At 40.4% G+C, this 21,810-nt stretch overlaps 1 protein-coding gene across 2 annotated transcripts in view; it reads left to right on the plus strand.

Moving 5' to 3' along the window:
- The window catches only part of IGF2BP3 (insulin like growth factor 2 mRNA binding protein 3), a 112,266-nt gene that overhangs the window by 56,199 nt on the left and 34,257 nt on the right, over positions 1-21,810 (plus strand). For both annotated transcript variants that reach the window (XM_032109712.1, XM_032109720.1), the window contains 2 exons: positions 13,891-13,942; positions 14,036-14,099. In XM_032109712.1, the coding sequence (XP_031965603.1) occupies positions 13,891-13,942; positions 14,036-14,099 (116 nt within the window). The remainder of the gene's footprint in view (positions 1-13,890; positions 13,943-14,035; positions 14,100-21,810) is intronic.

A 21,810-nucleotide genomic window follows, 5' to 3' on the forward strand; every position in this document is an offset into this window, starting at 1 on the left:
GTGAGGATTCTTCTCAAAGGGTCAAGGAAAAAAATACCAAGCAACTGAAAGTGAAATCAGTCTTGTCTGTCTCTGAGCATGCAGAAATGAGCATTAAATGAACCCTTTTATAAATTTAACCTTAGAACACTCCAGCTGACGGAGATTGGATATCTAAGACTGTGTATCAAAATGGCTGCCAGAAAAAGGAGGGTCCAAGGTAATTTCTAGAAGTTAAGCCTGTCTGTGATAATGACTGTTCTGTGATAGCCACTGCTGATAGAGGTTAAGGGGTGCCCTGCTTTGTCCTGGTGGGAGACAATGCAAGGAATAAACCTTGTCACCATCTATTCAAATTTGCAGAGCGTTAACCCTGAGGTGATTCCTTTATCATATTGGAAAGCATGAGAGCCTTTATTAACCATAAAGAGGACACACCCTGTGCATGTTGTATTGTGCAGAGGCAAAGTGTGTCTGCCTTAATTGCACTTTTGGTCCTGAACACCCCAGAACCAGGCTGGAGAGTGACAAGGGGAAAATCTGAGTTGGATTTTCCCCTGCTTCTTCAAGGAAAAACTAATATGGCCATCAAAATACATTGAAATACCTGTCTTTTTCTTGTGAAAGCCCACTATTGCAGATAAGGTTACATGCAGAAATTTTCCTGCATGCTAGTTGGGAACAACAGCAGATAAGTTGGAGCCCGCAGCTAAGATGAACGTGTTGGAGTGTCTATTTACAAATCAAATATTGGCCTGGCATGGTCTGCCCTGGCAGCAGAGCTGTGTGTGCACTAAAACTAAAGAGGAGGCTGGAAAGGGAGACATTCCTTGTGTTCTGGGCTGGTCTCATTGGTTCAGCAGCATGTACCACTACTGAGCTGCTGGCATGGTAGCCAGCACAACTACAGTAGCACATTGTGCACTGGTGGGTAAGGGCTCAACAATAAGGGACTGGAAGAGACCACTTTCCATAGAGAGGTTTCTAGAAGGCTGAATATTATCAAAATAATTTTACAAAGCTATGTAATCTGAAAAGCAAGTGAAGTGACTGCCCTTGATCTACTGCCAGACCTCATGGGGTATTGCTTTCCACAGGCTGCTGCAGCACACTCAGCCATGTTACCCCATCCCATAATTTTTTTTCTGCCATAACCGAGCTTACTATTTGTGCTGATTTGAAAGTTAAGCATGCTCTCAAGTAAGCAGAGGGAAAAGTGATTTTACTGTTGCTATGTGGCAGAATGGCCAAATGCTTGCATGTATTTTTGGGGTGGTAGGGAGTGTTTAGACTTTAAATTCTAGCCAAGGGTGTTCAGGTTTCTAAGCTTGCCTCTGTGCCTGGCAGCAGCTCCTCTAGTGTTGTCAGCCCTGCTGCCAGGGATGTTGTGATGTCCTGGAGGGGACAATATGGCAGCCTATTAGTCTGAACCTCTCAGATTCATTTAAAGTCAAAGACTTTAAATGTTGGTGAAAGGTCCCCAATGCATGGAATATTTTCTCTTTTCAAAAAAAAAAAAAAAAAAAGTGATGTCCTCGACTTCTCCTCCTGCCTTGCAGTTTGGAGCAGTAAGTTAGCAGAAAGGTGCTGTTTTTAGTGCTTCCAGGAGCTGTGCTGGTGCAGAAGCCTGTTCTCCACATTCAGTGTCCATGTTTTATTTAGAGCTTTTGACACATTGCTTATTGGGAAGTTTGCTTCTAGTTTCACAGAGGAAGAGGGTGGTTTGGGCTTTTGCATTTGTTTTCTTGGCATTTTACATGTTTCTCATCTCCTCTGCAGTGCTGTGCTCTGTGTCTTGTGGTCTTTATTCATAATTCAAGAACCCATCTTTCCAGTGGAATATGTGCAACCAGGCCCACCTTTATTCAGTTCACTCATGTCTGAAGGCCATAATGCTGAGCACAGCTCTGCTGTGCTTTATTAGAGGGTTTTGTCTGTCATGCTTCTGATTCTCCACCCTGCTCCCCTGCTTTCAAGTATCTGGGTGAAGAAAATCATGTAGCCAGTGTTGTCTTGTGTTTTTCTGGCTTCAAGGCTTCTGCCATATGACCGTTTAAGCATGCTGAGCCGTTTCCATCTCCCTGAAACCAGGCATCAGGGGGTGTGGTGTATGTAAAAATACGTGGTTATAAGGAAGTGTGTGTTAGGTGATTTCTAAGGCTTTTGCTACTGCATTTCTCCATCTTTCTCATTTGTGTTCATCCTATGTTCCCTTGCACGGAGAAGCTGCTCTTGTGTGGTCACTGACCTGGCATCCTGATCTTCCTATTTGCTCCCTTCTCTGACCTGGTTGTGATGCAGCTTGTCCCTAAACTCTTTTGTAGCAATTTTTTTGGATGGCTTTCATTATGCCCCTCATTTTGCAAGCACATCTAGTACTTATTGCTTCCACAGTATCTGGAGACTTCACCAATGTCCCTTCCTACAATGCAAAGACCAAGTTCCCTCCGAAATGTCTCCTGGCCTCTCCTGCCTCCCTCTTCACGTCCATCCTGAGAAGAGCTGGTAATGGCTGGCCACTGGTCCCTATATCCATCCATCCTCCCCAGCCTCCCAGCTAAACTACACCTCCTTCAGCACCTGGGCTGCCTGATCTTCATTTTTGATGTCCAGGCACCCCTTGCCTACAGCTGCAGGCTCTCCTGGCTGCCCTGGTTTGGTGCTGCTTGTCATGCCCAGCCCCTGACCTCATGTTAGAGGGGAGCTAATGCTCTAGCAGTCTCCTACTATTGCTCTCTGCATTTTCTTGCTATCCTTAGCTCTGAATAGAGTGTTCATTCTCATCCAGATGCTATGAGCAAGGATTTCAAGAGCTGTGGCTCCCTAAATATTCAACAGGCAAATAACCAAGATTTCTTAGTTCCTCTTACACCGCCTCCTCTTTCTTTCCATGTCAATAGCAAAGCACTGAAGTACTCTTCCCCTCAGTACCTAAAAATCTAGTTCCCCTTCTGTTGGGTTGAGTATTTAGCTATGAATCAGTGAAAAATCAGAATGAAGTATGCATTCATACAGGCGTATACTGGGATTTACACTCCTACTTCCCTTATTTTAAACAGTGCTGGCTTTTTAAATGTCAAAAAATTTAAATGCTAAGATTTTTTTAAGGAGAAGGAGTTGTTTTGACAAGAGAAGATAGTTTATTGTACAGTAAGTGCAAAAGTGGTAAATGGCATACAACTTCTTCATGCTCTGCAGTATTCTTCACCTTTACTCTTAAATTTCACTGCTACGGATTGTTTTTATTAATGTTCAGGGAAACATTGCTGTAGAGAGTTACAGTACTTTTTGCAGAGGATAGCTTGTGCAGCTACTTAGGGAACAACAGTGAAACACAACTTGAGTCACTTATTCAAATATTTGCAGTGCCTGTTCAGAGCATAAGAAAGAGGTTGCATCAAAACTGAGTGTCCAGTCTTCTGGAAAACAGCAGGTTTGTGTGGAGGATTTTTCTTAAAACCAAGTGTATCAGTCGGGGGAACCAAACTGCTCAGATGCTTGCACAAGGATGACTTTTGCAAAGGACAGCTCTGCTGAATAAAAGAAACAGTAAACACCCCAAAACCATATATCATCCACATTATTTAATATTTCCTCTCTCCTCTATGAATCCCAATGCTTGTAAGGAATGAGGGTAGGTTTTTTTTTCAGGTCTGTACAACTATAGAGTAATAATTACTGCAGAGTGAGTGCAATGGTGTAAACTTTCCTGCTTTGTGATTGCATTTCTTCTGTTTTCCCTTTAAATTAGGGAAAACATTCTAATTTTATTAATAATGAGGTTGAGCAATAAACTTCAAAGTTTGAGAGCTTGCTGGAGACTGAATACATTTTGCAAGGCTGCAAATGGAAAACTCTTTCACTACTTTGCAGAAGGCCCTGAATGCAAGTAGATGGAAGGAAAGATCACTCTTACACCCTATGTGTAATTAACTTGGTTGACTGTGGCTTTTCTCCTTGAATTGTTCCAGTCATCTTACTCTTCATTTGATTTCTCCTTCAAAACTGACTCTTTCATCGGCCATAAGCTGTCAGCTAATACTTAGCATTCACACTCTGAATTGTTTTGTTTTGGTGTATATAGGTCAAATGGTGTTAACACAGTGCATCTCTTGAAATCTTAATTTCTAGTTTAGATAATTGCATACAAAAGTTTGTGGTTATTTGTAAACATCCTCTTAAACCTTACCTGCCAAATTAGTGCATGGGTTGGCCTTAATGCTGGGATTCTTTAAGGTAGGCTTGAAAATCTCGTAGGTCTTGGTAAATTTGTGTTTAACAGAATTTCATTATAATACTTCTTTGAGGGGGGTTTTAGTAACTTTGTTTTGAGTATTTAAAATACGTACATCTTCATTTTTATGGCTATCTTGAGTGATTAGGTAGCTAATAGATTGTGTTTTACTAGAGAAATCTTCTGCACTCAAATCCTATGTTTCCCCTTTGCTCCAAGGTTCATGTTTTTGAAGTCTGAAGGCTTTGACAGCATGTAATTGTTGTTGTTTGCAAAGCTCTCATCTCTGTGTTAGCGCTGTGGAGACTTTTACTGTGGATTTCATTTCAGTTCAGTTCTGCAGCTCAAGTAACTCAAGCTCTTGAAGGTGGTGTACTTGTTCTACCAGGATCACTCCTCCTTGCTATAAAGTGCATGTAACTTCTGCTTTTGTTTGATCCCAGGCTTCAGTTCTTCAGTCTTGCTACAACTCCTCTCTGCTTACTTTTTTTCAGCGCCCAGTCCTCACAGTAGGGACTAGGTAAGGTTGTCCTCTTTCCTCCCCTGTCCCTGGAAATAGCCATAAAAACCAGGAGGGATGGGTTAACAAAAAAAGGAAGAAGTGTTCTCCAGCTGCGGGAATTGACTTGTGTAATTTCAGGTATAGCTGTTACAACTCCTTGTGTAACTGGGCTGCCCCATGAATTATGGGACAGCTACTGATGGTCTGCACTCAGGGACAGGGGTTTTGTCAGGCCATCATAGTCAGGGAGGTGAGGTACATGATGTGCACTGATGGCTCGAGGGAAAGTTTTGGATGAGGATATCTAGCAGTTGCAGCCCTTGTGTCTGTAAGCCCTGTAAAATGCAGATAAAAATTCCCTCCCTTCAGCAGCCTCTTGTATTTCAGAACCTCACTGTTTAGAGGCCAAACCTGGGAAGTCTGGTCCACAGCAGTGCTGTCCCTTAGTAGAACTGCTGGGAAACCAAAGGCATGGCATGAATCCTATGGATGCCCATTTTAAAAAGGGAGAAGGGGAATCTTATAACTCCAGAAAAATGCTTCAATCTTTTTATAATTTTTCCTGGTTATAAAGAGATTCAAGATATTCATGAAGTGGTTGTTAAGGACTTATCTTTTTCCTGAAAGCTTGTCATTTTGCATCTTATGCACAATGGAGGGAACGTCTCAGACGTGATCTCCATTTGAGTTATAATATACTTCCTTTTTATCTGCACTAATCTGTGAACTAAATCCATTTTACAGGATTTTCCTCTGTGATTCCCTCTATCATATTTGGATAGTTACACGCAGATCTTAGAAGAAATTCTTAATGTTAAAATATGGGACAACCTTCCCAAGAAAGATTTCCCTGGTACCAAGCTCTGACTTGGCTCTGTTTCTACAAAGCACAGCCATATCTGTACCGGGGGAATGCTTTTCATACATGTGGCCCCTTCTTGAAATCATGCCTGTGCCCTTGCGGAGAGATTTCTTGGAATTTGTAATTGTTGATAGGTTCCAAAAGATGATTTGAAAATGGTTTTTCTTTTTTTTTTTTTGTCTGACAGAGATTTGTTATAACTGCAGGATTCCAGCTTTACAGAAGGTATTTTTTTAAATGCACAAACTATTATTGTGCTGAAACTAAAAATATCAGGCTAGCACCAGCCTTGTAGAGCAGTAATGAAGTGGCATCAAGACTTTTAAATAGCTACAGAAAATAGCTTTTAAAAGTGCTATTTTTGCACACACAGACAAAAGAGAGTAAAGTGTATAGGAGAAATACAATTTTCCCTGATAAAGCGTGCAATTAAAAAGAACACATTTTCTGTAATGACATGGAGGTAGCAAAATTGAGAGGACTGAAAGGTTGAAGGGGAAAGAGAAAACATAAACACTTCTGTTCTAGTTTTCATGGCCCGGAGCAGGACATTGCGGCTTGCACAGTCAAGCTGAGCCACAGTCTTCCTGATGGAGACCAGTGCTTGATGCCTCCACAGGAAAGTGTCAAAACTGCCAGTAAGGCACCAATTGTATCTTGGTAGTCTTGTGAGTAAAGAAAAAAATCATCCTTTATCCCAGTGTCTTTTCCAAACATTCTTTTAAAATTTGCTGGTTCCCTTGCTTTTGTGCAGTCTATCATTTAATCAGGGTTGGGTAATGAGTGCTCACTGGATAGTAATGCTTTTATAACTTTTTTTTTCTTCCCTTTGGCAAACTACAAATGACATCGTAGAAGTAGCAAAGAGTGTTTCCACTTAAACTGGCCGCCTCAGTTTGAGAGGAGGCAGATGAACACGAGCTAGTGTTGCTGCTCCATCCTACTACGTTTCACAACACCCATCTGCCAGCCCGGCATGTGATCCTTCCCTCATGCCGAGCCACAGAAATGTCCTGGTAGCCCGTCTGCCTGAGGAGGAGGGGGCCCCAACAGTGCCCGCAAGGAGATACTGGGAATGGGGATTAGCTCCATAAAACAGCAGTCCCTGCCTTTAAGGAGCAATCAGTGTGACAGTGCTTTTTAATTTTCTGGAAATAAGGATGGATACTGAATCCAGGAGCATTAGTGCTAACCTGGTTCATAAACTCCAATGTTATCTGAAACTGCTTTTGAAGTTACACCTTTAGCGTGAAGAGAGGGGAGATTAATGAAGTATTGTAGCAGATACTGTGAGGTGCTTAATTGCATTCAGAAAATGCTGCATAAATACTTATTCTATGTTTTCAAACTTGTTTTCATTTAATTTAGATGAAGGGTGAATAGAAGCTGCCAATTTGGCCATCTCTACATGATTCGTTATTTCATAATACCTGTATCATATTCCCTCTCACTCCTTTCCAAACTGAATTATCCTGCTCCCTTTAATCTCTTTGTGAAGGAGGCCACCCATGCATCTAATAAGTGGGGTTTTTTTTTCTTTTCTCTTAAACATTTCTCAAGTACTTTTTTTAGCCTTGCAGACCATTTAATGCCATTTGTCAGCCTTGATACTATGATTTTTCTTTCTCCATCTCATACATCCTTAGCATAATGCACACTAATCTTTCTTCCTTATCACACATTAGAGTGTCTATTTCCAGCTTAGGGTGTAATGTGGGAACATGAAAGCACATGAGAACTTTCTGTGTGCTGTGTTCTGTACCTGGGCTAATTTTATAGCCCAAAAATTTCTTTTGAAATTTCTTCTATTTTCAGAGCTTCATTAGAATATTCTCTCCATGAATTTTTCTATTGTATGAGTTATTTTTAAAAAAAAAGGAGAAAGAGGGAGTTTTGATACTGATGTTATCTGTAATGATTTACCATGTTGCTTATTCTTGTTGGATTCCTTTTTTTTTTTTTTTTTTTTTTTTTACAAACCAACTTTCTTCTGCTGGTAAATCATGGTAATTACACTTCAAGCAATTTCTGACTTAGCAGATTCAAGGCATTCCTTTTAAATGTTGTTCTTTAATATTAGTGTGGTCTTAAAGCATTTAGTCCTCTTTCTGTTACCTTTTTTTAAAAATATACACAGGGGTATATGTATATATATAAAACTTTAAATGGTCCAGCAGTATTATCTGGAAATACTTAAACACGTGGTATGCGGAGTTAGTTATAATAGTTGTACTCACAGTTGCATGTGATGTTTTACCTGAGACCTATTTTCAGTTGCTTTCTACCTTTTGCCTAATTTGAAACACCAAAATTGAAATAATCCACAACGTCTCTTACCTCCTTATTTTTTTTTAATTGAGCATTTCAAAAATCCCATCATGACAGCAAGGGAAATAGGGATCTAGTGTTTGCTCTTAGCACTGTAGGGAGGGACACTGGCTGGGGCCAGAGGGTGGCTCTGCTGTCACTAACAAGTCCAGCCTGTGCAGTTGAGATGACTAGTCCCTAAGAGCTGTGACCCAGTTATTCACCATTCACACACTTTCTTAATTTTCTAGCAAGTTGAGGACTTTCAGGAAGACAAACCCTTTTGGTTAGGGGAATTGAATGTTGCCATGGCAAACTGAATCCTGCACGTTCTGGTCTCTGGTGCTGTGCTAACTTCCCTAAGCAGAAGTTGCTCTTAGTTGCTAACAGTGTCTTCAGCTTGTCTTGTGATGAGCCTGAGGTCTTTCTTGCAGAAGTGCCGTGTTCTCCTTACTACCAAAAGTGGCTTTGAAGCTGCCCTTTGAACATGCAGACGTGCTGAGCACTATGGAAAATCAAGCCCTTGGTGTCCAAATTGGTCACTCAATTAGTAGTTCCTTTGACAATTTTGTCTTTGTTCTCTGTGGTTCAGCATTACATTCTTAAAACCCTGGTAATGCCACCTAAACAGAATTGTATTATAGGGTAAACTTGTTATTAGTTTTGAACATTTGGATATAACTGTAAGTTCCCAGGAGAAGAATTCACTGCAGGGTTTGTATGGGATGTGGTAAATATGCCAGAGTTATTGTTTTCAGGCGCTGCCTTTCTGGTGTGTGCAAACAATGAGTTCAGCAGCTTCCAGGCTTATTTTTCTGATTCTTCCAAACTATGGTCATGGTTTCATGAGACAGTAAGCTGGGTTTTGGAGGGCCTACAAGATGAAAAACACCATCACCACATGCTGCAATGCATTGAGCCATTGCAGACTGGCTTTGCCTATTCAAATGCCTTCACGAGTTTTTGGAAAAAGAACTGTGTCCTGGCAGACCATGTGCTAAGTTGGCTATTCCACGTCCGTGCTGCTTTGCCTTTACAAGCAACGATCATGCTCTGAACTTTTTGATGAAAATGGGCAAAGTGCTGTGTTTGGGCTGTGGAGGGGTGGCAGTCATGCAGAGAGGCTGCCCAGGCTGGGACATGTGCTGGATGACCTGGAGCTGAGCTCACCTGCTCACCACAGTTTCCATTCAGGCAATGCAGCGTTATCCAATTACAACTTTCAAAAATAACTGCATCCTCAGGGATTTGTTAGGGGCTTCTTCAGTTTAATTTTCCTTGCAAAGCCATGCTAGCTGGGACCCTTGATGGGATGTCAGGTTTGTTTTTTTTTTTTTACCAACCAAAAAATAATGCTGAGCTGAAGGTGGTTTGAGGACCCTTTTTGCCATGGTCAGTTGTTGGCAGCTGGTGCGGCTGTGAGAGGAACAGCGCCTCTGCCAGGGTAATGTCACACCTCGAAGTCACAAAATGCCAGGTCTGCTCCTGCTGCACTGCAAATTCTAGTACACCAGGGCCTGGTAGGGGCCACATCAGAGTAGATAGGTTCAATTAATAGAATTAATGGGAAATGGCATTATGGTGCACTTTTTGTGGACTTAAATATACCAAGAAATTACTTGAAATATGCAGATGGCAATAGTGGTTCATCCAGGCTTAGTATCTGTGATATCAGCACTGTTCTTTACCTACTCCCATTCTCCTTTCCTTACCTGGCTCTTTTGTTTTTCTTCCTGCTTTCCCCACCTCTCCCCTGTTAAATCAAAATCTTATTGTTAGTTTGTTTGTTAAATCACATTGTGCACTCAAATCTTTGCAGCCAAATATTTCTGTGGGGTTTTTTTTTACTGAATGACCCTAATACTTCTGTCTCTTTTAGACCCTGCTATTTATGATTTCAGTTGTGTTGTCTAATTTTAATTCCTCGTCAACATGACACAGGAGTCATGGAAACAAGGGGGTGGTGATGGTCTAATGGATTTGGTCTACATGAGTGGAGAAAATAACTCCAGGTTCTACAGCACCCCTGTGAAGTTCCTGTTGCTAAGTGCATGTGTGAGAGAGAAACAATATGGATAACTGTGCTTATGGACCAGATGTCTTGAGACTAATTTGCTTACAGTGTACGGCAGAAGTCCTACAGCACTATAAGATGTGTATGAAATTATATGATATGTGTATGAAATAGTCTGCTCTGAAAGTGCAGGAAACAACTGCTCTGATTTGTTCAAAAGTGCTACTTCTAAACCCGTGAAATCTGTTTGAGAACTGTGGTATTTTAACGTGTGCATCAAGCTCTCGGTTTCACTGAAGAGTAATGTTTCCTTCTTTCTTTTTTCTATGTAAAGCAGCCTCGATCTGTGGGACTTGATGTAGGGTAATGCTGTTTATAATGAAGTCAGAATTGGCTTTTAGAGCCTGATGAATGAAAGTCCACAGCATAAGACTGCAGCTTTTTGTGAGAGAGACATCTGTGCTATAACAAGAGCAGGAGACCCAATTTAGACAACTGCTAGAAGGAGAGCTCAAGAAAAGGAAAGACCTTTTTTTCTAGCTTAGATTAAATATTTGTACAAATAAACTTTTCAGCTTCTCATCAGAATTGCTGCTGCACCACCAGCTTGGCTTTGAATTTTGTTCTGATTGCCCAACAAGGCTGTACACGAAGAGTGTTACGGAAGAGCAGCTCAAACAAAACATGTTTGTTTTGCAGCACAACTAGAGGCTTTGGGCTAGAGAGAAAAATTTGGGGAGAGGGAAAAGATAGTGAGGGACATATGAAGAAATGAAAGATGTGAATAGAAACTGACTGTTGCAGTAAATACATGTGAAGCAAGAAACAGGTGCAGGAATTGAGTAGGAATTGAGTTCTGCATTTTGAAAGTGAGTTACAATAGAGGGTCTGGCTTTTGAATATAACTGCAATGACTTATCCCAACTGGATCAGCTGGTTAATTTAAAAGTGTTCTCACTCATGAAGCCTGCTCCTCACGCACACACATATACCTCGACTGCTGCTGATCTTTTCTTACTAGTGCATTTTAAGTACAGTCTAGTTAAAAGATTACTTCTGCAGTGTTGATCACACTTAAAATCCTGCTGCACAAGGCTGATGGTGATGAAAATTCAAGCTTCTCCTGAAGACAGCGCTGTAGAGAGCAAGTGTCTTTGACAGAAGAGGATTGTTTCTCATTTTGGTTAAAGCAACCTGCAATCCTTTGAAGAAACTTCTCATAAATCTGTTCAGTAAAGCAAGTCTTTTAAGAACATGGGAACTCAAATCACTTGGATTAAAGCCCAGATGGACACTGTCTCTGACTGAAATGGCTCAGAAGAGGATTAAGGAGCAGCATAAGTGGAGAACTCCTGCTGAAGAGGGATGTGATGCTGAATATGCCATTCTGGGTTGCTCCTCAGCATTAGCAGCAAAGCAGCCTTTGGGTTCTTAGGCTTCTAGGAGTAGATGCAAGAGATAGTGCGTTGAGAAATTTCTGATGGCTGATCAGAAACATGCTGGAAGTAGTTTTTGGAGAAAATGAATCTTTAAAAAGTTGCGTGGATTCAGCTTTACAGCATTTCTTTTCCTAGTGAGGATGGTGACTTTAATATGTGGGTCTCGTTATAAAGGTATGCTTAGCCCAGAATATAAATTTAATATAGAAATACCTTACAAAATATTGATTAATTATTATTAAGCAAACTGTTGTGGTACCTCTGGCAGTCTAGCATAGCTCTTCCCCTGAATGAGTAAGGATGAAAAGGAAATTCTGTTTTGAAGTGATGCAGCTTTGGGGCAGAGTGGCCATGAGCTGGTGGTCTGCACAGTTCAAACAACAACTAAACACGTTGGCTCATATTGTGGCACAGTCTGCTGTGTAGAAATGCACAGGTGTTGGCATACTGTAGGGACAAAGGAATTGCTTTATCAGACTAATGAACTCTTTGGTGTCCTATTTCAACTAAACATCTCAGAAAGGATCTCTAAGCCAGGAAAAGCTTTGCTTTTAAACCCCCGACCCCACCTGAGATTCTGTTCACCCACTGGTTTCTGTGGATCCCTTAAGCAGTCTGTGGAAGAAGGTTTTCCTCTAATCGCATGCTGTGGCTCTCCTGGCTTGTGTGAGGTACAGCTGCAGACCTGCAAGACCTCACAACTCTCCCACTCGTCTGTGCCAGTGTTTAATTGTCTTAAAAGGATCTTCCACAGATTTTAAATTTATTTTAATCCCCTGGAGCATCTCTGCTTCAGTAATATTTAACAAATTTCAGAGTAAACATTCACAGTTTCCAATTGTTGGATCTGAGGAGTGGCAGAAAAATGATATTTTAGGGGATTGAAAAGGCAAACTCTCAGACTAGGCTAATCTCTACTTGTAGAATGAGAGAACAATTAACAACTTGTCTATGAAAACAAAACATTTGCCAAGAAAACTTTACTAGAGTCTCTACTAGAAGGATGGGGAAATTCTGCAGTTAGAAGCACTAATGCATTGCTCAAACTTGGCGAGCACTGCATTTTCTTTTAAATACCTGGTTTAAAATGTTACCTTTGAAACATCTATGTGCAGTTTAAATTTTAGTAGGTGGTAAAGAGTGCAAATTGTACTGATATAAGTTGTCTTTAGGTTTGGGCACATAAACTGCAGTTTATCTTAGAAATGTCTTTTACATTGTAGTAAAAGTATGTGGTACATGGATAGATGATAATTCAGGAATTTTAATCTCATGAGGATGTAGACTGTATTTTACATTTTTAGGGATTGGGGTTTTGTGCACACTCAATTGCTGGTTATAGCAAAGGGAAGTGTACTGCAACGGGAAGCTGCACAGATGCTTTTTATGCCTACTGCCTTCCTTCTGCCTTTGCTTCCGTGTTTCCTTCCTTTCCCAAAGGGGTTTCTTCTCTTTCTCACTGACATTTGCCCTTAAGAGACTAGCTGAAGAAATGTCACTTTGGTTACAGAAGAGATTGCAAGCTTACTTTTTCACTTCTTGGTGTAAATTGTGAACTTTTCCAGCATCAGTTTAATTTCTGTGACAAAACATTAGGATGCAATACACCATAATGATGCACTTGTGTCTGTGCTAGTTACTGCCACAGTCACCATTTTCTGCAACATTATTTCTCACCAGGAAGAAAATAAACTCTATACCATGTGAATTTTAGAAGTGGTACAACTGTGGGTGTGTTAATTCTTTTACTGGAATACTCTGACACCTTGATTTTTTCCCCAGAAATTTGTGTTCTTCCCCCTTCTTCATCCTCCATTTGACTAGAATAAAACAACCTATGCAAAATAAAATGACTTAATTTAGATTTCTTTTGCGACTTGTCAGATGCATTTACCTGTTTCTTCCTAGCTTTCTACTAAAGGAAAAATTAATTGTGACTTTCAAATAATGGTGAAGATACTGTTGTGAGTGGTTCCTCTGGAATGGGGATCTTTGAGAAATCTGTCAAAATCATTGTGGAACAGCTCTTCATGTGGTGGTTATTCTTGTTCCCTTCTCTACACAGGCAATTCCCCACTAAGGGAGAAAATAACATTTTTATGTACAGCCTAAGTGTGTTGGGAGGAAAAAACTCCAACAATTCCATAAAGTGACAAAGTTAGATATAGGTTCTTGGAATAAGTGGAGAAAATCTTGTTTCAGATTTGCTCTTCTCTAATTCTTTCTGCCTCTTCTTTAGCCCACTCTTAGAACAGGTGACTTGGAGTTTTATTTTCAAAGTTTGGAACATACAGTGCAGTGTGACTTCTTGGAGTTATACTTTGTATTTTCCCACTAATGAAGTTTTAAATGCAGATTTTCTGATGTGAGAGAGAAAAATAAACAATGTATCTTTGTTCTTCCTGGAATAATAATTTCTTCCTTGTTGGAGCAGCTGTCTTAAATGATCTGTGTCCTCATACCATACTTTTACAAATTCTGGTGCTTTTAGAGGCTTTTTGTTATGTTAATCTGCTTTGAAATTTAAATCTGTCATTTCTTTTACGTTTATAGGTGCTGGATAGTTTGTTAGCTCAGTATGGAACTGTGGAGAACTGTGAGCAAGGTACATTTTCTACTCTCAATTTGCTTTTAAATTTGTAGTGGGAAGTGGGTGCACACTGAACTTACCCTCCTTCCTTTGCATTTTTCTTTCTAGTGAACACTGACACGGAGACTGCAGTTGTAAATGTAACATATGGCAATAAGGACCAGGCTAGACAGTAAGTATCTTATTTAGTTGTTTCTGTCATCTAACTTGCATTTTGGAGTTCACGTTGTTGTGACTGTATATGCAACTTTGCTTCTGATCACGTCACCATTTTAACAATAAATTAAGCATTGACTTTTAAGAAAGTCTGGTGCAATTCACCTTAATTTACTATTTTTTTATCATCAACTTTCCTTTCACTTTGATAAAAAGTAAATCAGTAATTTCAAAAAATGCAAAAATTGTATAAATTTTTTTATATTGGGGAGAGCAGAAAGTTAATTTACCAGTGTGAGGATGGACGTTACTGTGAAATGATTTTTTTAGCTATGTTTTTAGTGATACCCTCTTGCAGCATTCATTGTTCTGTCTGCTTCTTAACAAACAATCACAGCAAAATAACAGGAAAAAAAAAATAAAAGAATGCAGCTGCTAACCAGAAGACAGGGCTTTTTTATTAGAAAATTTAATGCTGCTTCCAAACACACAAAAGGTGTAATCTGTATACCTAAAATAATTTATTTGGTATTTTTGAAATTTAGGCCACATATTTTTAAACTTCCTTATATCTTCCGTAATTGAGAATTTTTAATCTACGTATTAAAATTTTAAAATACAATGTTTTACTTAATCAGTGATCACACATACTTTTCCTTTAAAAATCTGTATTATGTACTATGCTAAAGGTTGAATTTTGCTTCTCTGCCACAAAAAAAGGACTTGTGTGGTCTTTAAGTTTTAACCTGGTGACATAAACATACTTCCCCTCTTTCTAGTCATAGCAGGTCAAACAAAACCGAACTCATGGAATAGCCTACAATGATCTTTTTATTTTAACTTTGAAATTTCTGCCACCTTGTGGCAAACTAAAACCAGCAGTTAAGATGCAGAGCGTGCTTATGGTATGCATTAATTCAAAATTACAAATGAAATAATATTTGTACATATAATTAAGTAATTATGATCTGTGCGTAACTTGAATGCAACACATGTATTTAATCTTTCAAAGCATTAGGTTACTTGTAAGTGTATTATAAACAAATGTGATGGGAAAGTTGTGTCAGTGGTATCTCCTGTGTACGCTGGAGCTGAAGGAAAAACAATGTTTTCCTTGAAATCACTATTGAACTTGCTCAAAAGCTGAATTGTTCTAACAAGTTCTTCAGGTCCTTCTGTTGCTTTTGATTCTGTTGCACAGCAATTAAGAAAGGCTGAATTTCTAGTTCTGAAGAAACTTATGGTGCAGTGTTACAGATTAATACTACATGTGCCAGTTCCTCCTTTGAAAATATAAGAAGGAAGTACCAAAAATACCATGGAAAGAAGCATGATATACTTTTTTGAGCTGTCTGTCATCTGTGATGTGGGTTTCTGGGCTTGCGTACTCCCTTCTGAAGCTGAAAACAGTTTATCCCCAAACTGTACTGGCTAAATTTTATGGTCAATCCTGAGGAAATGCTGGGATAAGCAAAGACTATGAAAAAATGTCTAAGATATGATTTCTTATGCAAAAACCCCTAAATTGTGACAGTAACTGAAAACCTCTTGAGTTCGAAGCAGGAGAATTGGCATCCAGCATGGATGTTGTAGGGGAGCTGAAGCAATACAAGTTGAATGGTGGCAGTTTAGTTCCTTGGAACATGTAGGGCAAGTGGAGGAGCCTTCATTTGCATGTGCAAATGGTTTCATAAGGACACAGGGTTTTCTAAGCAGGTAAGTCCATATTATGTACAAAAAATGCTAGCTCAGAGTGTCGGAGTTTGGGAGGTGACCTTGCAACTGTTTAGAAACCCCTAGGAGAAGTGCCTAGATGGAGGTATTTTTAAGGAAAAAACTGTGAGGAATTGGAATGAAGGGTCACTGCAGGACCTGCATGTGTGTGGCTTTTCCATAGTGCCTGCAGTGCTGTTTCAGTGAAATGGTTTTCCCAGACATGACCCAGCTTTGCTGCTTGGAGCTGGCTGTGGTGGACAGCAATGGCAGCGGAGAGGGAGCAGTGTGTGAATGCTGATAGCTGATAAAGGCAGTGCTGGTCATCCTATGAAGGACATGCACTAACAAGAACTTTATTAAAAGCTGGTTAGAGTTGTCAAGAGTCAGTAGCTGGTAACAAGCTTTGTAGTTTGGAATTTAGCTGTTTAGGGTAAATGGTGCTCTTTGCCATGACTTTTGGATCAAACACCATGACACAAAGATTTCTATGCTGCCACATATAGTGGGTCCCTAGTTCTAGTTGCTCTTCTTCTGCACTTTTTGCAATGCATGAGCTATCCTCACAGTAGTGTTGGCTGACAGAACATGCTAAATTGGCTACTTTGCTGCTGGATATCTGTATGGCATTGCCATGACTGCTGGAGTGTGTACTTGCAGTGTGTGGTGGAGGTGCTGCAACATAATCTGGAGATACTTTTGATAAGCAGTTCTAAGCAGGTGTGGTATGCATTGCTTGGAGGACAGTACTTTTGAACAAAAAGTGTGGCTCCAGCCAGTGGGGAAACTGAGCTGCCTTCTGTCTTGCAAATCTAGGTAGTTGTGGCAGAGGTCTTTTCCTCTAGGCTGGTACTACAGTTGTGGCACATTCAATACAAGTCTGCATCCAAAATTAACTTGGAAAATTTAATCATTGAAGATTGCTGCAGTCTTTTTGAGAAAGAAGTCTTAGAGCACAGAGCACCCAAAATCTGAGGTGTGCACAGCTCCTGACTTCTAGATGGGACAGTGGTCTGTGTCTTTGACTTGTTGTAGCAATGCCTCTTTCCTATCTGCAGAGGCATAGCCTGTCTCGCCAGAAAGAGCAGGATGATGCCTCTGGCCAATGTGGCCAGAGCAAGGGAGCCAGCACAGCAGATGAGGTGCTTTCTGGCAGCCCAGGAGCATTGTGGAGGGGGGTGTGCTGCAATCATAGAGCCATTCGTGGGCCTTGGAAAACCCCCTTTGCTCTCTGGGAGTGTGGGTATCAAAGAGGAGGCTGGCACTCCCAGGTCTGACACCACATCCCTCCTCTCCTCTCCTGCAAGCCCCTGCTGCTCTCCTTCCCAGACCCTGGAGAGGGCTTTACAAAGCATGTGCACTGCTGTGGCATAAGCAATTATTGAATATTGTGGTGGGTTGTAGAACATTTGGAAGAGACGAGAGGGCAAGGAACAGAGCCTGGAGCCTGTGGTTTACCCTGCACAACCCAACTAGCTGTATGCAGGTGCTGAGGCAGCCTGGGACATGCTTGCCAAAAGACAACCCCTCTTCTCCCAGTATCAATCCCCAACTGCAACCAGCAGGACATGCTGACTGTGTCCTTGTGACGTGCTGACACCAAAATTATGGCTGCTATCTTCAAATGTTATACCACCACCTCTTTCCCTCCCCAAAAGGTTCCAGTGTGTAGGAATCTAGTACATGCTACAAGATTTTGCTCTACCCAGGATTTTGAAAGTCCACTAGTGATCACCTCTTAATTAGAATACTTGCAAAAAAAATTTTTTTACCCTTTCAATGGAGCACACATCTGTGTGTGTGTGCACAACACGTGTCCTTGAATGAACAAGGGTTCACATAACTAATACTTTTGCATGCCATTGTGGGTCAGAGCTAATGTTGCCATAGGATAATACTGAAAATTCTGTGGGATATAAGTGATTATAAGCTTAGATTTTGTTTTGGTTTCATTTGCAGAAGTACTGATGAAACCTATATTTTTATTTAATGTAAAAAAATTTATTATGCTAAAGAAAATTTACCATGTACATCTGCCTTCTCGTATGCAATTGTGTCTGTTCAGGGAAGAAAAAAGAAAAGTGGTGTACATAAAAGCTGCATGTGGGAGTGAAATATGTTCTCCTTCTAGTGCTTAGTGTCATCATGCTATCAGTGGAAGAATGATTTCCAGTACAAGACTCGGTGCTTTTACTGTAATCATTTATCTAGGATGTTTAACCTCCACTAGCACCAAAAGGGAGAAGGCTGGGCAAACATCCTCTTGTAGGCAGTTCATGAGAGAACAGCAGTGAGATGCCGTTTTGATGGGAAAAACTCAGGTGACTAATTTACAAAATACTTGTTTAAAGGTTTCATTTTTACGTAGGAACTCTTGCTTCTGAACAGGTGTCACATGAACATAAGCCAGGCTGGTATCCATCTTATCAGTACACAGACAGTAGCTGCTGCAGTCTCTTAATGAATTCATTTTATTAAAAAATTCTGAACTACGCTAAGAGACTTCTGTGTACCAGCTCTCGCTAGTATGTGAAATGGAAATATTTTCCATTTCTACTAAATATAAATTTTAAAGGATGACTTCAGGGAGGAGGGCACCTCTTAATGAGGCAGTTTACTGAATTTTCTCCATTTTTGTCCTCCCTGAGTAACTCTTCAGGCTTTTAGCCTCTGTTTAAAAGACGGTTTGTGGGTTGTTTCAGTAGGTACCAGCCGGGCTGCCTGACAGAGGTAGTCTGCATGGCCTTTATGAACTTGTGGTCATGGAAGGAGACCCCCCAACCGGCTTGGGAAGGCAGAGGTGGTGTTTCTGTGTTCTGGAGTTCTTGAGGTGGTCAGTCAGTGAGCGTGTGCTTTACAGAAGGAGCTCGATGTAACATGTGGTCTGCAGCAATGATGGTAGCTTTGCCTGAAACAGATGGCCCTAGGGCTGTGAAGAACCAGTCACTTGCTTTTAGCTGAGGCTCAGACTTCCCCTGCGAGCAGGGCTGACTCTCCTGATAGCAAGTGCTGTCCTAGATGCTGTTTTACATGAATTTTGCAGCCATCTAGAAGACAGTTCTCAATCACTTGTCTCTCTTCATGGATTTTCTTCCACATCTGTCTCTCCAGCCCCCAAAGCAGTGCCTAGATGCCTCTAAAATTGAGCTTGTTATGGTGCTGAAGAGCTGCTGAATCATCACATTGCCTAATTCTAGCCCTATGTTTTGTGCCACAGAATTGATAAAAATGAGTCCAGAACAGCTGAAGAAACGTGTATAACAATACTTTAAGAACCTAGTGAAAATTGTCAAATACTGGAATGTGAAGGCCAGAATCAACAGCCAAAAGGACCTTTCAAAAGCTGGGGTTTTTTTTTTTCCTCTGTAAGAAATGCACTAGAACTGTGTATGTGTAGCATCCACTGCAAATCAGTTATCCTTGCATTCCACTGTGTGCACCCAAACCAGTGCAGAATATGGGACTATGTACCCAGGAAATATCAGTTCCATAAAAGGCTTGGGAGATCAGCATTTAATTACTGATACTTCTTCTGACTTCTCATCATTTGAACAAGTCAAATTATAAAACAAGTCAGGCTGTAAAATATGGAGAACTCTGTGACTCACAGGGTGAATTAGTGTGTTATTTTTCCATGTCATCATATGGCTTTGGTGGCCAGAGATTGTTCACTGCTGACACAATTAATTTTCCACAATGGCAAATGAACTTTTCTCAGTTTGCTTTGAATTTAAGGTACTTATAGACATATGGAACCATTTAACAATTTATAAGTTGTTATTAAGAAGAAAAATTCCAACCTTCTTTCCAGGAGATGTATATATATGTGTGCATATATATGTGTGTGTACATATAGTTGTTGCTGGAAAGTGTTTGTTGTGAAAATAGGATAGGTATGAAGCTTGGTTGCAAACAATAAGCCTAGTCTTTTCTTTCCCAACCACTTCTAAGGAAGAGTGAGAGGTCTCAAGCACTGATTTAATGTCAGGTTTTGTGTTAATGCTGGGATTCTGGTCAAAGATGTTTTGAAGCCAGAGGAGGCTGACACATTTTGGGAAAGAAGCAGTGTCTGAACTTGTCAAATAAATGTTTGGAAGGAAATGAGTTGGGATAGACGTTAATCTGGAGCCTATCAGCACATTTGCATAAATGTTGGTGTTCACCTCTCCAACATCTTGAGGTTTAATTCCAAAAGAAACAGAGCTTGTGCAACTGGACCATCTGGCAGTGCCATTTCCCTTCCTGGTAGCAATTCAGCTTTCTGGTCAATATCAGTAAAACTCAGCCTAGAAATAGAGGTCTTGGATATTTGCAACCAACAAGAAATTAATATATTCAGTTTGTTTAAAAAGGAAAGTTCCCAGACCCCTTTTCCAGATAGGATGTCCAGAGAGAGAGACTTCAGTGAAATGCCTTTCCAACATTGGAAATCTGTGCAGAAACTGAAAATTGAGACAAATCCATAGAAACACAAGTCTCACTAGTCTGCTCACTACTCATACTGTTTTATAAACATGTTTTATTGTGTAATAAAATGCTTTTCAAAATCCGTGCAGTAAAAGTTTAAAAATATCAGCTTTGACATAACCTCACCAAATTTTAATCCAGCTCATTGCTGTAAAGGATTCTTCTGTTATGGGAGTAATTACACTCCTGCCCAGTTCCTGAAGGACCTGTGTCTCATTTGGTTAACAGAAGTATTTAATGAACAGTGATCAGTTATTCAATATTTTGCTTTCTTTGTTCATTGGCATTGCTTTGGGCCTTATTTATTATCAGCCCTTATTAAACCCTGTTCCAAAGACACAAATTACTTGTTTTCTCATAAGCTCTTTGCTGTCCGACTGGAATATTTTGAGGACTCTGGCTCAGCCCCTGGGAGATGAGGGGCCTGTTATCCTCAGTACCTAAATACCACTTCTTATCTGAGAAGCTGCTTGCTTGGTTTCAACAGCTGCTTGTGACCCAGACTGTCAAATGGGACACCCAGGAGACAAATAATATTTTTCACTGGCTGCCCTTGAAAATATGGGCAATTGGATATCATCATCTTTTATCTCTGTAGTAGAGGCAGGAGTAAAAGTGTTGCTGAGGCTAATGTTTGGTAAATGGGCAGTAATGTCCTGCAAATGTGCATGAATGGAAGGACTGGGTTAAGTTTCTGAATTCAAAGGCCTTGCTCCAGAGCACATGGCTGTTGGAGCTTTTTAATGAAAATATTGGTAGGTTCTTTAATAAAAGACGAAGACTCCCTCCCTCCCACTACTGCCTTTAATTTAATTTTTTTTTAAAGAAAATCTGTCAGTCATCTTTTGTCCAATATTAAGTCTGGCATCTATAAACTACCCCAAATCAGTGCATATTTCAGTGATCAGTATATTACTGTTAATCTGAGTAGTAATGCCTGTTGTAGCAATACTTGATATGTCTTTCTTGGGCAAATGTGTTTATTTTATACCACTGGTTTACCAGTGCTTTTCATGTATCTTAGTTATTCCTACTGTTTGCTAGATATTTAGTTGTATTAACTCTATCCTGTTTGTGAGTGGAAGGTATTCTACCTTCTGGAAGGCTGTAATTTTAAGGTGGCTTGTGTTTCCCCTGTGAAGAGGAGACCCAAGAGCAGGTCAGGCTGGCCTGGAGCCTTGTCCTTGGTTACGAAGAGAGAGTGAGCAAGAGGGAATTCTGAGTGTTCAGGAGGTTTTCAGTGTGAGGGCCCACGGTGCGAGGGGGTTGTGTACATTTGGGCAATATCCCTCTGTGATGCTTAACTGAAAGAACAAGAGAAGGTGAAACAGCATTTTAAATGCCCTCTAACAACTTTGTTTTTATGGAGAGTTTAACGTGGATATGGGGCTTTAATTTCCTTGTTAACTTTTAAACCTACCTACAACATGACTAGTTAGTGAGTTGCAAGGTGCTGTTGCAGTCTGCTAAGGGGCGTTTCAGATGCCATTGACTGGCTTTGAGCACTTCCTTTCCTGCTGAAGTGAAGGTGCTCTCCTCTTTCATAT

Source organism: Corvus moneduloides, chromosome 1, assembly GCF_009650955.1.
Source record: "Corvus moneduloides isolate bCorMon1 chromosome 1, bCorMon1.pri, whole genome shotgun sequence".
Taxonomy (NCBI): Eukaryota; Metazoa; Chordata; class Aves; order Passeriformes; family Corvidae; genus Corvus; species Corvus moneduloides.